The sequence below is a fragment of the Neoarius graeffei genome, chromosome 20 (assembly GCF_027579695.1).
Source record: "Neoarius graeffei isolate fNeoGra1 chromosome 20, fNeoGra1.pri, whole genome shotgun sequence".
In the NCBI taxonomy this organism is placed as follows: domain Eukaryota; kingdom Metazoa; phylum Chordata; class Actinopteri; order Siluriformes; family Ariidae; genus Neoarius; species Neoarius graeffei.
In genome coordinates this window covers 52,335,404-52,353,721 of record NC_083588.1, presented here as the reverse complement: position 1 = coordinate 52,353,721, position 18,318 = coordinate 52,335,404, and the positions used below count along the sequence as shown (strand labels likewise).

At 43.6% G+C, this 18,318-nt stretch overlaps 1 protein-coding gene across 2 annotated transcripts in view; it reads right to left on the bottom strand.

The window, feature by feature from the left end:
• Positions 1-934: 934 nt before the first annotated feature.
• The window catches only part of gys1 (glycogen synthase 1 (muscle)), a 53,024-nt gene continuing 35,640 nt past the window's right edge, over positions 935-18,318 (bottom strand). For both annotated transcript variants that reach the window (XM_060901966.1, XM_060901965.1), the window contains exons 7-16: positions 13,763-13,880; positions 13,568-13,688; positions 13,330-13,436; positions 8,924-8,983; positions 8,650-8,842; positions 8,450-8,576; positions 4,847-4,942; positions 4,533-4,696; positions 4,287-4,367; positions 935-2,012 (exon numbers count right to left, since the gene is read on the bottom strand). In XM_060901966.1, the coding sequence (XP_060757949.1) occupies positions 1,800-2,012; positions 4,287-4,367; positions 4,533-4,696; positions 4,847-4,942; positions 8,450-8,576; positions 8,650-8,842; positions 8,924-8,983; positions 13,330-13,436; positions 13,568-13,688; positions 13,763-13,880 (1,280 nt within the window). In that variant the 3' untranslated portion in view covers positions 935-1,799. The remainder of the gene's footprint in view (positions 2,013-4,286; positions 4,368-4,532; positions 4,697-4,846; positions 4,943-8,449; positions 8,577-8,649; positions 8,843-8,923; positions 8,984-13,329; positions 13,437-13,567; positions 13,689-13,762; positions 13,881-18,318) is intronic.

Sequence of the window (18,318 nt, the reverse complement as noted above, 5' to 3'; positions counted from 1 at the left end):
CTACAGGGTCGCAGGCGAGCTGGAGCCTATCCCAGCTGACTACGGGCGAAAGGCGGGGTACACCCTGGACAAGTCGCCAGGTCATCACAGGGCTGACACATAGACACAGATAACCATTCACACTCACACCTACGGTCAATTTAGAGTCACCAGTTAACCTAACCTGCATGTCTTTGGACTGTGGGGGAAACCGGAGCACCCGGAGGAAACCCACGCGGACAACATTACAAACTCCACACAGAAAGGCCCTCGCCGGCCCCGGGGCTCGAACCCAGGACCTTCTTGCTGTGAGGCGGCAGCGCTAATATATATATATATATATATATATATATAAAAAGACACACACAACTGTGCAAGACTTAGGCACATGTAAAGAAATGCTGTAGACCAAAAATAGTTTAAAAAAAAAAAATAATAATGTTTCAACATTTAAAAAAATAAATAAAAAATAACCACCCCGCAGTAAGTCATAATAAATGGAACAAGTCAGTATTTGGTGCGAGACGACCCTTTGTTTTAAAAGTAATAATAATAATAATAATAATAGTAGTAGTCTGAGGTACAGTGAGTGCAGTTTTATGTGGAAATGAGCTGTAGGCTTTACTGAGCATCTTCCAGAACCAGCCGCAGTTCTTCTGGACACTGTCACACTCGCTTCTTCATTTTGCACCAGCAGCCTTCATTATGCTTTCTTTTATAATATGAAAAGTGCTCTCTTATGTCATACACTGCTCAGATACAAAACATTTTTCCCTGTAACATTTAAATTTTGTGCTGGAAAACAAACATTTGGACTCTAAAATGTTTTTGTACTGACTCGATAATGTAGAAGCCATAAAATAGAAATCTATAACAAAGTTTGTATGAAAAAAAGAAAAAATAAACGCGCACACAAAGTATGTGCGAAACTATTATAATAAAGACAGTTGGTATGTTTGTAATGATGCACATATACACTTTAATTTCTGTTCTACAAGTGACAATTTCAAAATGGTGTGTACATACAGTACATAAGTAACAGCCTTACATTCAAGTGCCTATCACATTAATTTTGAGTGAGGTTGCATATTTTCTGCGCGTCGTCGTCATTACAAAAACAGAGTCCACGTACAAGACATCTGAAAAATACAGATTTATTCTTGCAGCACGGCAACACTTACATCCTTGGAATTTATATGTATATTATCTGATATATATGAAATTATGGTCTAAAACAGAACAGCTTTCTACCTCTTCTGTGCCTTGACTACCATAAAACTGGGACAAGGTTCGAGAATACTAGAGAGAGGAAAAAAAAAAAAGATCAGACAGATCCAGTGATCTTGTAGATTGATTGATCTAGCACAGTCTTTCTTTCTCTCGCTCTCTCTTTTTTTACACTGATGCTGGTTTGTTGTAAAATGCCTTCCCTTGTATTAATAATCATGATAATCCCTCTGTTTTTGGTAAAAAGCGTACTTTCAGCTTAACTGGTTCTTTCGAAGTAGTATAGTACTGGAGAACAGAACAGACTGCTGTTCCTCACACACAAACCGGCTACTGTTACTATTCAACTTCATACTGAAGCGGCATTTCATCATCTTGAATAAAAATATCTAAACATATCTTGAGCGTTCAGAATCTAATAGCAAGTGCAGAAGACAGCAATTCGCCTATTGTTGAAACAGCATACAGTAACTTCATGTGAACAGTAGTTTCCTAAAATAAATACGTCGGTTTACTTTTCAAATTCCAGAAATAACCAATAGGCAGTGAACAGGTCAGCTGTGCGCGCGCGCGTGCGTGTGTGTGTGTGCACATTAGTTTTTCTCTGGTACGTCGGCAGCCAGGGTTTTATTCTTGTTCGGCATACCGAAAGGTTGCCGGATGTTCAGGCGGTCTTTCTCAGCCTCCAGATCTTCATCATATGCCTCATCCTCATCCTCAGCCTCGCTGTGGTGTGGAGATGAATGGAGTGAATGAGCAGGCGAGGGTGGCACCGAGGCAGGACGGGGGTAACGGAAGCCCGTAGTCTGCAAAAGAGCACATGTTCAAATCATCTTTGAGTCTCACATGCTGCAGTATTTAACCGTCACACAAGGCTTTATAAAGAAACATTTAAAGGGGCAGTTTGTCATCGCATCTCATTATCTGTAGCCGCTTTATCCTGTTCTACAGGGTCGCAGGCAAGCTGGAGCCTATCCCAGCTGACTACGGGCGAAAGGCGAGGTACACCCTGGACAAGTCGCCAGGTCATCACAGGGCTGCACATAGACACAGACAACCATTCACACTCACATTCACACCTACGGTCAATTTAGAGTCACCAGTTAACCTAACCTGCATGTCTTTGGACTGTGGGGGAAACCGGAGCACCCGGAGGAAACCCACGCGGACACGGGGAGAACATGCAAACTCCGCACAGAAAGGCCCTCGCCGGCCACGGGGCTCGAACCCCGACCTTCTTGCTGTGAGGCGACAGCGCTAACCACTACACCACCATGCCACCCGCAGTTCGTCATTTTTCAAGCAAAATGTAATCACAATGAAAATAACCATAAGCCTTCTCCTACACCCAAATAACCCCACAAGCTCTGTACGTCTTCCAAGTTGCCTCTTACGAAAGAAGAGTTCATTTCAGGAGCAGAAAAAAAAAAATTAATATATGCCTGAAATAAACAACACTTTATTTTCATTTGTCTCTATGGCAAAGATTATCGGATTATTACAGATTTAGAAAACTTAAAAATAGACTACACCTTTAAAGCTCTGTGCCCCAATTTTTTTTTTTTTGCACTGGCAGCATCTATTTGATAAAAATCCTATGAAGTAGTTCAACATTGACCGCGCTCAAAATCCTCGGTGCAAGAACACCCTCAGGGTACAGCTTCCCCCCCCTCGCTGCACTCAGGCCACTTTCAGTGGAAAATATTTCAACTTTTGAAACACGACCAAGCTCATCAGCGTCACGTCTCTCTCCCCGACCAATCAAAATCAAGAAGGGGGCGGGACTTAGGACATCAACTCTCCCAGCTGCTTTCTTGCACGGTTTCTCTCATGCACCCAGACTCTTCTTTTCAAAGATTTAGCAGTTATTATATCAAGACCTGCTGCCAATGCAAGGGCGTGATTCCCCCCCCCCCAAGCATTTTAGCTAACCCTTCTAAAACACTTAGAGACTTGACATTCACAACGAAGGAATGTCAATGTGCTAGATGCTTTTTGTAAGCAGGGCAAAAAAGCGCATCAGGTGGACACGTGCCCTTAAGCCTAGGTCACAACCGGCCGTACGTGTTGAACTACTTCCGTTTCCGGTTGAGAGTACGTCGTGCGCATTCTGGCTGCCGCTTCTCACCAGAGCTTTTTTTATTTTATTTGTATTTATTTTTTATTTTTCTATTTTCTTTCATTCATTTATTTATTTATTTATTTATTGTGCGTGTTTGTGTAGTTTGATGTTTGTTTGAGTGTTTTGTCCGCCGGTGGTGGTGTAACTCCGGACCCAGTTTTGGGCGTCAGTTCCCTCCAGGCCTTGGTTCGCCGTGGGTGATGCCTGCGCTCCCAGCTGTGGACTGCAGTGAGCTCGCTGCTCATTTTACATCATGGTTGTCCAGCGCTCTGCGCTTTAACGCTTGGTGTGATGTTCCGAGTGATGTTGCTCGGTGGTGTCGCAGCGGCTGTGCAGGCGGTTTGGGACACACCAGCGCTCTTCGTGGCAGAGCTTCTCTGCTCGCTTTGTCGATCCATGGCATGGTGCTCGAGCGATGTTGCTGACGGTGTCGCGGCGGCGGTGCTGGAGATGTGGGACTCATTTTTATGCGCCTTTTGGTGGGACTGTGGCTGCTACACCACGGGAATTACATCCTGACCCCTACTTGGTGGACTTTTTATTTTATTTAATTTTTTTTTTCTTATTTATTTTTTCCTTGTCTATATTGTAAAGTGTCCTTGGGTTTCTTGAAAGGCGCTATATAAATCTAACTTATTATTATTACGTGCAAAAAACGCAAGAAACGCACGGAGGGCGCGCGTGTGACGTGCTGATTTTCGAGCCGTAGACTGGCCGCAGAGGTTCTTTGTCATGTCAAACAAACTCTACGGGTGCTTACGTTTTTTTCAGGTTGCAAGACAAACTTACGGCCAATGTGCGTCTTTCTCCACGAACAAAAAAACGCAGCGATTTGGGAAACGCCAAAAATCGCACGGCCAAAAAAAAAAAAAAATCGTACGTCCGGTTGTGACCTAGGCTTTAAAAAGGTGACCAAAAGTCATTTACAAAACTTTTTAAAAGAACTCTGGATGCTTACCGAGGTTGGATCATGGGGCTCGTACACAAAGCTTTCAGGAAAGGCTTTGGCTAGAGCCATATGGCGAGCAGCCACATAATACTGAGAGACAGAAAAACACAGCAAGTGTGTTCATATGCATTCACTGAAATGGGTTGTGAACTATAATTCAATAAATAAATCAGTTTTAGTGTGTACAAGTTTGGATAATTTGGCTGTAAAGTGTGTGTGTGTCTGATGTCTGTCATATCTGTCTGTGTGACTGACCCGGCCTAGATATCTCCAGTCCAGCAGGTCACTGAGGCGTTCTGTGCGGTTCCTCTGGATGATGCGCTGCCTGCGGCTCTGCTGGCAGAACTGGAACAGGAAGGAGGTCAGCTGGTTACACGAGTCGTCCACGCTGCGAAACTGCCGGTCCAGAATATAAATCCCTGTGACAGACAGACAGACAGACAGACAGACAGGACTATTATTTCAAACTATTTCAGAATTAACCACCTACCACAGAACAAGTCACACCATCACATACTAAATATCAACACCTCCAGCCTGTGGTCATTTGTATTTGCTCTGCATCTTACCGTAAGACGTTGGGTCAGCTATGTGCTCCTCCATAAAACAGCCAAACCCAGAGAGATTAGTGGAGATGGAGGGAATACCCATCACGGTGCATTCCGCTGAGAGAGACAGACAGAGAGAGAGAGAGATATCGGACTCACACAGTCACTTAAAGGAGAACTGAAGGCAAATTTATCATCAAAATTCTATTTTTCTCATTTTATTAAATATCGGAATGCATTTTTGATCGCTATTTTGTCACTGCTATAGCAAGTTATGAGTGTTTGAAATACGCTCTGTAATACATCAGTCCATATGTCAAAGCAATGGCCGTAAACGAGATTCGCCGAGACCTGTACGAGACATCGTAGGACGGAAGTAAAACGTACAGCGGAAATCAAAGCGACCGACATCTGCCAATGTTGTCAAAAGACGCACGCGCCCTCTTTCGAATGCTGACGGAATCAAGCCGGAAGTTGTGTTTGTTTTGATAGCAGTCAGGAAAGTTTGAAAAAAGTAGGCAGTAATCGTCATTTAAACTCGTTTTTGTGCAATACTTCGTTTGGAAAACAGTTTTCAAAATGGCGGCACTGACACCTGGCTGACACTTCACGCTTCGAAGTCTCGCACAAGTCTCGTGAAGATCGCGCGGATAAGCGACGCCTGCCGTGGACCAAACGAACTAAATTCAACATGGCTAAAAACCGAATAGGCTGATAAGTATAATATTTAATTGCAATACGAGTCACGATATAAGGTTACTAAAACCGAGAACGTAATTGAAGAACACGTTAATTAAGAAATAAAGCAAGTTTATAAATGACTTCAGTTCCCCTTTAACCCTTAGAAACCAAGCACTGCATTGATACGACACAGACACTACATCTACAAAAACACTGAATAACTTTTGAGCCGATTACGACAGAGACGAGCTTTAAATTGTGTCTGAACTGGAAGAGTCTCCACTTTCTGATGCAACTTGAATGATGCTTTTATGAGAACCAGGGCCGACGTACAGCACGTGATACGGGAACTAAAGCTTACTGGAAGGGAAGTGTCCAATTCCGTAGTATCGAAATTGAGACGTCACGGAGACGTCACTCATTGATGAAGTGGATCTGTACCAAACTTCACATGGAGCTCCAAAACCCCTAAATGCAACTTTTCATTTAATAATAATAATAATAATAATAATAATAATAATAATAATAATCTGGTTGACCATGGAGTTATTGAATAAAATAAGGGCTGTCAAACGATTAAAATATTTAATTGCGATTAATCAAATTATTGTCCATAGTTAACTCAAAATGAATAGTCCTGGGTATGACTAAATTACAACCAGTGGTGAGTCTCAGGTCCGAGAGGACTTGAGTATTGGGGAAAGTGAAGTTACCCCTTAATCACCATTGCTCCCAGGTCTGTTCTGACCCGGAGTGGTAGCACCTGCCTGGGTTCCAGCTACGGGTTAAACAGTATATCACCAACAAGGCTCTGGCAGCAGGGTGCTTTCCGGTGCAAAGTGGCAGATGAACCCAACAGGGTCAATGGCGCACCACCTGATGGCATGCGGAACAGCCACTCAAATGGCATCACTCAGCAAGTCAGTTGTCACTGTGGGGCAACTTCCATACCAGTCAGGTCTGTGGCACTTTTGTGCACCACTTGGCATCAGGTCTGGAGGTCCAGCGAGAGAACATGGGGGCATGACATCGTTTGTCTTACCTTACTGTGCAAGGTGCTTTGCTAGGACAGGAGAATATTATACACGAGAGCTCACAAGACCAGACGGTCCGTTGCGGCTCGGCCGGGTCGGTTGTGCCGCTGCTGCAGATGGCTCTGTCGCAGGCCTTGCGGCCCATCTGCGTTTCCGCACACCCTAATGAAGCTAGCGATGGACAACTGACGACGAATCACAAAAGTTTTTTTTCTTTAATCTGCTCTAAATGTACCATAAAAGGGATTTTTTCAAGTTTTTGTAGTGTGGACAAATCCGCCTGCTTTATGCAAATACTATATTCTTTTGTTCACACTGAATTGCATAAGACCCTCAAAATTATAAAGTCAACCCCTTAAATGCCCTTGGACGAGTCACGTACGTCGTGAAATGTTTTACCACTGTGCCTTATGACATACGCGACTCGTCATAAACACCTCCTTTTATGTACCTGACATGGCACATTACTTTTACTTCACAGTGGCACGTATGAATTACAGTCAATGCCTACAAACATTCTTCCGTCATCAGGCACAGCGGTAAAAGATTTCATGACGTACGTGACTCGTCCAAGGGCATTGAAGGGGTTAACACTGCTTTATTTTATTTCTTTCCTTAAATGCAGTGTGGAAATAAAATGGTCACAAAAATAATTTGGCCAGGTCAGGAAAACACGCAAAAATGATTTTTGTGACCATTTTATTCCCGCACTGCATTTAAGAAAAAAAAATAATAATAAAAATAAAGCAAGGGTGGCACGGTGGTGTACTGGTTAGCGCTGTCGCCTCACAGCAAGAAGGTCCGGGTTCGAGCCCCGGGGCCGGCGAGGGCCTTTCTGTGTGGAGTTTGCATGTTCTCCCCGTGTCCGCGTGGGTTTCCTCCGGGTGCTCCGGTTTCCCCCACAGTCCAAAGACATGCAGGTTAGGTTAACTGGTGACTCTAAATTGAGCGTAGGTGTGAATGTGAGTGTGAATGGTTGTCTGTGTCTATGTGTCAGCCCTGTGATGACCTGGCGACTTGTCCAGGGTGTACCCCGCCTTTCGCCCGTAGTCAGCTGGGATAGGCTCCAGCTTGCCTGCGACCCTGTAGAACAGGATAAAGCGGCTAGAGATAATGAGATGAGATGAAAAATAAAGCAGCGTTAACTTTATAGTTTTGAGGGTTTCGCACAATTCAGTGTGAACAAAACAACAATACAGTATTTTCCTCTAGTTCGGTCCTTAACTTCCAGCCTCAAACTCATCTCATCTCATTATCTCTAGCTGCTTTATCCTGTTCTACAGGGTCGCAGGCAAGCTGGAGCCTATCCCAGCTGACTACGGGCGAAAGGCGGGGTACACCCTGGACAAGTCGCCAGGTCATCACAGGGCTGACACATAGACACAGACAACCATTCACACTCACATTCACACCTACGCTCAATTTAGAGTCACCAGTTAACCTAACCTGCATGTCTTTGGACTGTGGGGGAAACCGGAGCACCCAGAGGAAACCCACGCGGACACGGGGAGAACATGCAAACTCCACACAGAAAGGCCCTCGCCGGCCACAGGGCTCGAACCCGGACCTTCTTGCTGTGAGGAGACAGTGCTAACCACTACACCACCATGCCGCCCCCAGCCTCAAACTATGCAACGAAATAAACTGAACAAACTCGGTGATGTGGACTCTGGAGAACAGGAGTGGCGATCTTTAAATAAAATTAAAAATAAAAAAAAAACCTCAAGTACATTTGTTAAGCCACACAGCTCATAAAAGATGCTTTCTAGTAAAATGCAATACAATTTCTTCAGGCTTTTATACGAGTGAAATCGCAAGAAAAGTGAATTTCCCTCAGACAAAAATGTGCACTGTCTTGAACTAATAAAATATGTTCGTGGACGTCTGATTTTTTTTTTTTATAGCCAACCTGGTGTGTATCCCCAGGGTTCGTAGTAGGAAGGAAAGACTCCAAGATGGCAGCCTCGAACAAACTCCTCATAGTCCATCGGCAGCAGCGGGGAGGTGGAGGACAGAAACTCTGGGTGGAAGATGACCTGAGACAGAGGAGTGTGTGCTCAGTACGGCTACCTTTGTCCTGACTGCGTGTGTATAAACGCGTGTTCGTACCTTGACGCGATCCTGAGAGCTGTTGAAGAGGCCGATGCGGCGGATGGCGGTGAGGATGGGGTCCGTGCTGTCCTCCAGCATGTTGTGGGTGCAGATGGGAGGAAGACACTGGCGCTGGGTGGCAAAGATGGCTCTCTTCATCATGGTGAAATCCTCCTTGTCTAACATCTTCGACACCTCTGGCAACTGCCCGCTAACAGGGAGAGAGAATTTTACCTTCAAGTTTTCATTAAACAAACATTAAAGAAAAGTAGCTTTGAGGAAGGACACTCACACGAGCAGCGATTCGTAGAGTTTCTTCCCGAAGCGTTCTTTCACAGTCTGGGCTGTATCCCTGATCAAAAAACAAAACATCAGTACAGATGCCAGCAGTCACCATGGCAACTACCGCAGGTGTAGTTTTCAGGAGTCATGTTGACTGACGAGCCGATAGGATTTGATTAAACGGCTGTGGGTGAATTTAGTCAGTCAATCATATGACTTTTAGCTTCCTCAATTAATCAAAACGTGATATTGACAAAGTCTGATAACATTGTAGATCTTACTGACTCCCAGTTTGTATGGATTCTCTGACTGGTAGATTTATTTATCCAATTGTTATGGTTTTTTTTTTTTATAAAATGTGCTTGGTTGCTTATTTTTTAAAATTCATTTATTTTTACTGACATCATCTCCTGGGTGGTACAGTGGTGTAGTGGTTAGCGCTGTCGCCTCACAGCAAGAAGGTCCGGGTTCGAGCCTAGCAGCTGGCGAGGGCCTTTCTGTGGGGAGTTTGCATGTTCTCCCCATATCAGCGTGGGTTTCCTCCGGGTGCTCCGGTTTCCCCCACAGTCCAAAGACATGCAGGTTAGGTTAACTGGTGACTCTAAATTGACCGTAGGTGTGAATGTGAGTGTGAATGGTTGTCTATGTGTCAGCCCTGTGATGACCTGGCGACTTGTCCAGGGTGTACCCCGCCTTTCGCCCGTAGTCAGCTGGGATAGGCTCCAGCTTGCCTGCGACCCTGTAGAACAGGATAAAGCGGCTAGAGATAATGGACGGACGGACGGACGGACATCTTCTCCCACTTCTATGCTCGGTCGACGGATTTGACGAGTCTCTTCCATACTGCACTACTGCTCACATTCCTGTCCAGACAGGCCTTTCTTAAAGGAGATACACAGAGCCTTTATTTTTAAATACATTTCTGAGTGGATAGTATCTCCATCCTTGACTCTTGTATGCTGCATAAATGGGAATAAAAATATATATTTTTGAGAGTTAAAATTGACTGTAACGTTGGCATTCGAGTTGCCCCGCTGAGCCAGCCAGCCCTGAGCGCGTGATGTCACTGCGGTAACCGGTTTTAAGGCCGAGGCCTTTTACAGCTATAGACCAAAGTCATATAAATAAACATTTATGCTGAAAGTAAGAAATCCCGTCACCGACTTGCTCAACTAAGACTGATCTGACTTCATTGTGGGTTGACTCTCATTAAAACAGGATGGGTGTTATAACTTATGCAACAGACATGTACATGCATGCATTTTCACTGATAAAGCGTAAAAGGCTAATTAAATAATCAGAGACAATCACATTCTGAAGCCAATTAAATAATCTTATACCGCTAACTTAAACACACAATACAAGTTACAGTGGTGCTTAAAAGTTTGTGAACCCTTTAGAGTTTTCTATATTTCTGAATAAATATGACCTAAAACATCATCAGATTTTCACACAAGTCCTAAAAGTAGATAAAGAGAACCCAGTTAAACAAATGAGACAAAAATATTATACTTGGTCATTTATTTATTCAGGAAAATGTTCCAATATTACATATCTGTGAGTGGCAAAAGTATGTGAACCTCTAGGATTCGCAGTTAATTTGAAGGTGAAATTAGAGTCAGGTGTTTTCAATCAATGGGATGACAATCAGGTGTGAGTGGGCACCCTGTTTTATTTAAAGAACAGGGATCTATCAAAGTCTGATCTTCACAACACATGTTTGTGGAAGTGTAACATGGCACAAACAAAGGAGATTTCTGAGGACCTCAGAAAAAGTGTTGTTGATGCTCATCAGGCTGGAAAAGGATACAAAACCATCTCTAAAGAATTTGGACTCCACCAATCCACAGTCAGACAGATTGTGTACAAATGGAGGAAATTCAAGACCATTGTTACCCTCCCCAGGAGTGGTTGACCAACAAAGATCACTCCAAGAGCAAAGTGTGTAATAGTCGGCAAGGTCCCAAAGGATCCCAGGGTAACTTCTAAGCAACTGAAGGCCTCTCTCACATTGGCTAATGTTAATGTTCATGAGTCCACCATCAGGAGAACACTGAACAACAATGGTGTGCATGACAGGGTTGCAAGGAGAAAGCCACTGCTCTCCAAAAAGAACATTGCTGCTTGTTTGCAGTTTGCAAAAGATCACATGGATAAGCCAGAAGGCTATTGGAAAAATGTTCTGTCGACAGATGAGACCAAAATAGGACTTTTTGGTTTAAACGAGAAGCGTTATGTTTGGAGAAAGGAAAACACTGCATTCCAGCATAAGAACCTTATCCCATCTGTGAAACATGGTGGTGGTAGTATCATGGTTTGGGCCTGTTTTGCTGCATCTGGGCCAGGACGGATTACCATCATTGATGGAACAATGAATTCTGAATTATACCAGCGAATTCTAAAGGAAAATGTCAGGACATCTGTCCATGAACTGAATCTCAAGAGAAGGTGGGTCATGCAGCAAGACAACCACCCTAAGCACACAAGTCGTTCTACCAAAGAATGGTTAAGAAGAATAAAGTTAATGTTCTGGAATGGCCAAGTCAAAGTCCTGACCTTAATCCAGTAGAAATGTTGTGGAAGGACCTGAAGCGAGCAGTTCATGTGAGGAAACCCACCAACATCCCAGAGTTGAAGCTGTTCTGTACGGAGGAACGGGCTAAAATTCCTCCAAGCCGGTGTGCAGGACTGATCAACAGTTACCAGAAACGTTTAGTTGCAGTTATTGCTGCACAAGGGGTTCACACCAGATACTGAAAGCAAAGGTTCACATACTTTTGCCACTCACAGATATGTAATATTGGATCATTTTCCTCAATAAATAAATGACCAAGTATAATATTTTTGTCTCATTTGTTTAACTGGGTTCTCTTTATCTACTTTTAGGACTTGTGTGAAAATCTGATGATGTTTTAGGTCATATTTATGCAGAAATATAGAAAATTCTAAAGGGTTCACAAACTTTCAAGCACCACTGTACATGTATTAATCTAAATGCAGGTAAACAACGAGTGCCATTTTTGTTGTTTTGTATCCAAATGAGAGTCGGTGCTTACCCGTCTGTGTTCTCGCTTCTTGAAGGCCGACCTTGTGGCCGATTGTTTTGAAACAATCTGACTTCCAGTTGTTTGTTCAGTTCTCCGTTCATTCACTTCTTCCACGTAAGGGTGAAATATTGCTGCTGAGGCGAGCATATCCAGCGGAGAAATCAGACAGCTGGTCCACTCAGTCTCCATTTTCTCCATACCGAGTACTCCGCCATTACTGCTCGGCTCAGGCAATTACTAAAACCCGGGACAGGACGTCACCGGTTTTAGCAACAACCCTCGGCTCACGGTCTGGGAGAACAGGTGCAATTGAACTGACTTTCTTTTCCTTTAATTGTTGGTACTGCACCCTCTTTCAGTACGGGCTTATAGCCAACGCTCCTCAACAGATCAGAGGTCTCGTACGAGTCTTCAGTAAAATGTGCAGAGCAGAGGAGAGACCACTTCGTAGGTGCCCAATGTGCCCGTGAAGTTCTCGCAAAACGCGTCCAAATCTTTGCAGTTTGAACATTCTTGGGCCATGAATGCAACGTAAATCCACCTTCTGTTGTGTTGCTGCACCGGCCAGCAACACATCTACACGGCATGGCGATAAATTAGCTCAAAATGGAAGCTCAAAGTTGCATTCAGCTCTGTGTTTTAGTATAGCGGAAATGGCAATGAGACCGATAGACGTCCTGCTGTGACATCACAGACGTCAAGGTCATTCACTCAGACCGCTACCTATATGAATTACTTTAATCGTAAAAATTACTATATTAGATTTATTAACGCTTAAAACTATTCCTGTGCCATTGTTGAGGTCTCAAGGCATTTATAAATAAAAAGTGAGGCCATGGCTCTGCGTATATGCTTTAAAGAAGAACCTTGATGCAATCCAGTTTTGACTAGGGTTCAATCTGTCGAACCAACACTACTTCTAACTTTGGTTCTCACTCCTTTATACACATCCTTTTATTTAGTTAACATACGCACTGACTTGCTAGGTAGATTTACTTGCTGATTTAAAGCAAGTACACCGAGTCGGATATGACTAATATTACGTCTTCCATTTCGTACTCGTTCTCTCCATCACCTTTGTTGGAAGAGGTTGTGGGTTCATATCACGGTTTGTCTGTTCCCAACGTAACTGAAAAAACGGTGAACGGATTTTGATGAAATTCTGAGGAAAGGTGAGCCATGGGCCAAGGAACAATTGATTAGATTTTGATGCAAATCTGGATGTGTGACTTGGCGGAGGTATGTGAAAAAAAAACGTGCGAAATAATCCTGATTATCATTTTAGCCATTAGCACGCAGGCTAATCAGGTGGGTACGGTGTGCAAGGCCTGTTAGCAGATTAGCAGTCCTCACAGTGCATCATGGTTACCAGAGCTGTTTCCGTACGGCTTGACCCTTCAGCGTCTCCACGTTAAAGTTGTTGGTGCGAGCAGGCATGATGAAGAACGCTATAACCGTAACCTGACTGTGGTTCACCTGAGGGGACACACACACACACACACACACACACACGAGCAGAATAGCTTTTAAAAAGTGCTGCACGTTTCATTTCTTATTTCATTCCATTTAATTTAACGAATTACAGAATCGAGATTTCATCCACAAACCCTCAGTAAGTAGTTGAGTCTGGCCAGCGCTTCAAGGAAAACGTCAGCTCCTTTATTTGAGAACTCGTAGCGTCCAGCAATGAAGAGAAACACGGTTTTATCCAGGTTAAAATCTAAATGCCTGCATGGAAACGACACAATGTCAGTATTGGAAATGCACCTTGAGCATGTGTGTATTTGCGTCCGTGCTCTAACCCATAGAAATGGCCTCTGATGAACTCCTGAATGCGAGCTTTGCTCTGTGCGTGGAGGTTCTGAAACTCGTGCATGGCCGAGAACTTTTTCACATTCAGACCGTTAGGAGTCACGATATCTAAGAGAGAGAAACAAGACAGAGTCGGTTTAATTTAAAAAATAAATAATAATTAACCAGCTTCTTATGCCTGGGCCCTGTATAAATGACTAAAGATCATCCATAACTAGCTGGAGTAAACGCCAAGGCCTTGAGTGACGCTTGGAACACAACATTTCAAAGAAAATGCCCTTTAAATCGGAATTCTTACTCTGAAAGTCAGGAAGGTTTCCTCAGCCCACACAGGACATCGTATCAACACAGCTGCTCACACCATCATCAGTAAACAGAAAAGCAGCACGACTTAACATTTTAACGCACCATCCTGTATATACACTTGTATTTGCGTTTCATCAATCAACATATAGATTTAAAGCAGAACTGAAGGCAAATTTTTTTATGATCAAAATTCTATTTCTCTCATTAAATACAGGAATGCATTTTTGATCGCTATTTTGTCACTACTATAGCAAGTTATGAGTGTTTGAAATACGCTATGTAATATATCAGTCCATATGTCAAAGCAATGGCTGTAAACGAGATTCGCAGAGACCTGTGCGAGACATCGTAGGACGGAAGTAAAACGTACAGCGGAAATCAAAGCGACCGACATCTGCCAACGTTGTCAAAAGACGCGCGCGACCTCTTTCGAACGCTGACGTAATCAAGCCGGAAGTTTTGTTTGTTTTGACAGCGATCAGGAAAGTTTGAAAAAAAGTAGGCAGTAATCGTCATTTAAACTCATTTTTTGTGGAATATTTCGCAGTTTTCAAAATGGCGGCGCTGACACCTGGCTGACACTTCACGCTTCGAAGTCTCGCACAAGTCTCGTGAAGATCGTGCGGATAAGCGACGCCTGCCGTGGACAAAACGAACTAAATTCAACATGGCTATAAACCGAATAGGCCGATAAGTATAATATTTAATTGCAATTATTTATCAGGATGTCCGAGCAATCTTTACAAGGACGATGATGTAGATTGGGCTCCTACGCTGAACTAGAGAGATGAGATGATCGAGACGATCCACATAAACACAAAAGCAGAGCTCACGAGTGAACAGGACGAACCCGCTTCCCTGGCCATGCAGTTACAGGGAGCCGTGATCACGTCTCCGTCCTGTTTCACCGATACCCAGGTCTTTAAAGGGGCTTCTGTTAGCCTGGGAAATCCCATGCTGCTTTGCACAATCGTTCCAATCTGAAAAGACAGCATGGAAACTATGGTCTAAAGGCTCGCCTGAGTTAGGGAGCCAATCAGAGAGTGGGGAGGGGTGGAAAGACGGTGACGCATACTACTCGACAAACGGAAGCTTGTAGTTTATTTGGGACTGTTTACGGATCACATTTAACAAGGCGGCGAGCGATATGAACCAAACTTTCGATCAAGCTTTAGACACTGTTCTGAATAGTTTAGAGCGAAAGTTTGTTTTAAAAAAAGAACAGCGTTTGGCGTTACAGTCTTTCTTCGTCGCTCTAATTACGTCACCGGGTACAACTGCCATGACTGGTCATGGGCTACGTATACGCCAAATGACAGACATTCGCAACGTCCAATAAACGGCCGTTGACAATCGTAAACCACACCTCCCCTACGAGAAATTCAATAGGCGGATTCCAGACCATATTTCACTTGTGATATGGTCTGGTGTTAACCAGACTAGGTTTCTGTGGATCTTTGGGAATGATTTACCCAGAAGAGAAGAAGAGCAGGGAGGCTTGAGAATCGAGCAGCTGTGGTTTGTTTTCACCTGATACGAAAACTTGCAGTGTCGTAGCAATCATCATGAAGATCTATCCAAAAAGCCCAGACGTAAACAATACAGGATTTATCTTGCAGTGTCCTGATCCTCAGATCTTTATTTATCAGGGATCCCAGCAGTAATTGAAAAAAATAGACGAATGTAAGAAACTATCAGCATGGGTCAAGGGGGCTGCAAGCCCTTTGCAGGGTGCAGGGGCAGTGCCCCTGCTGGGGGTACAGGGGGCAAAGCCCCTGAAGCTGTTGAGATTTTAACATTTAAAGATGCTATAGAACACATTTTTTACATAGATTTAACATAGAAAAGCAACAGAATTTAACAATAATGTGTATCTATTTGATGCCATATTTTGTAATCAATGACAGAAGTGGCAAAAAAAAATTGTTATTTATAGAAAATGTAGCTTTGAAGAATATACTTGCCTAAATATTCCACTGATTTTGTTATAATATAGCAATAGTATCCATAGTTCATCTCATTTGTTTATTTTTTTTGTTTCGAGTTATTGTCACAGGTGGCACGGTGGTGTAGTGGTTAGCGCTGTCGCCTCACAGCAAGAAGGTCCGGGTTCGAGCCCTGTGGCCGGCGAGGGTCTTTCTGTGTGGAGTTTGCATGTTCTCCCAGTGTCCGCGTGGGTTTCCTCCGGGTGCTCCGGTTTCCCCCACAGTCCAAAGACATGCAGGTTAGGTTAACTGGTGACTCTAAATTGACCGTAGGTGTGAATGTGAGTGTGAATGGTTGTCTGTGTCTATGTGTCAGCCCTGTGATGACCTGGCGACTTGTCCAGGGTGTACCCCGCCTTTCGCCCGTAGTCAGCTGGGATAGGCTCCAGCTCGCCTGCGACCCTGTAGAACAGGATAAAGCGGCTAGAGATAATGAGATCAATGATTCAGTAATATTAGATATATACATATGTACAGCAAAATATTGGAGATATCTGATTTAAACCTTTCTCTTTTTGAAAGGTTTCACTGCAGAGGAATTTAATGCTCTTTTCTGGGGTGCATTCTGTGATCTTTCCTCCAGTTTTCTCTGCTTTTGTTTCTCTGATCTTTCCTTCTGCTTTTTCTGATGTTCCTGCAGTGCTCTGAATTAAGTTCAACGCATTAGAAACAAAAAGCACGAACGGAGTTAAAACACGTTTTCTAACAAATGGGCACAGCCATATTGTTTTCTCGTTCTATCGCGTACAGTCTCGCGGTATTTACATCAATTTAACTTCCGAGTGTTCCCGAATGTCAACGAGAACAAACGAAGCCGACGAAAACATCGCTAAACAAGCAAACCAAATCAGAACGTATTCTGCTGGTCATTTTACTTAAACATATTTTTAACGGATATACAAGAGATTTAAAAAAAACAACACTTTGGCTAGAAAAATAGCGGAATTCCGCTAAATAGAGGACGTCTGGGATCCCCGATTTATATAATAAAAAGTTGTACGCCTCCATGCTCTTCCAGGTTTGCGTCTGTGTCCCCGTGTAGAACGATGTCTGCAGCACCAGGTAGTTTGAGATGTTGGGGAACTTAACGGATGGATAATTTTCCAACTCGTAGGAAAAATCCTTCTTTGTTAGCGTCTAAGGATCTATCCCATCGCAAAGAACAACTTTCTGAAGGCATCTTGACCGTGCATTGGCCTCTAAACTACGAAAATAGTCAGAGATGGTTTCACTAGCTCTTTACATAATGGCAGCCAAACTGCTTTTGCCTGACCACCACTTCATTCACCGGAAGTAAACTCGCAGGCAAAAGGTCACGTGACTGAATACAACCTACACTGCGCTACAAGAGATTAGTGCCCCATCCTCCCTTACTTCCAGCGCTCCCAAGATCGACTCCAGATTCACCACAACCCTGACCAGGTTTAAGTGCATATTCTGGACCAATTTCGTTTTTTTTTTTTTTTATATGAAAGTATGTCCCTTTACACACTCATCCAGAAGGGTAATTTTGCTGTCTACAGCAGAAAAAAAAACAAAAAAAAACAAAACACGTCTGGAAAAATCCCAAGGGAGTCTGGAGCCAGATTTGTGACGTTACCTGCGGAAGCACCAGCAGGCTGAGAGAGCTTTGCATGGTTTCAGTGCACAGCCTGTGTAGACCAAGCGCTCCCATTTCTCTCTCATTGTCCGGTCTTTTGGGAAACGATGAGTACTAATCCCATCAAGATTGGTGTTGCTACACCCTCCTACGATACATCTGTTAACCATTTTAATAATTACGCGATAACGTTGAAGAAATTTGCAGAAAACCACCAGGTCGTTTTCTCATAAACAAACCAGCGCTGACGTAGGATTCAGAAGGAGGCGTCCCGCACGCGACGTCACGAAAATCAGTGTTTTCCAGGAAATCCAAATGGCAAGTTTTTTCAGAGGCGGACCAATTCGCCTCAAACGGCTTGATTTCAACTTAATTTTTCTGGTATTGTGCAAGGTAAAAAAATTGCAGAGAATGCAGAATGTTACAGATAGTTGACCAAAGTTTAATATAAAATAGGAGAATTACATTGATCCTGCTCCTGAATTTACCCGTAATATGCACTTTAAAGCCCTTACTGATGTAGGTACAACACACAGTCCCTTTAAGAAACTACATTTCCCATCAGCCAACTTCCGCGTTGACCTACGTCACGCCTGGGCGGGATCACCTACGTCACTTCCTCCCGGAAGCTATAAGTGACTCAAGCACACTTCCG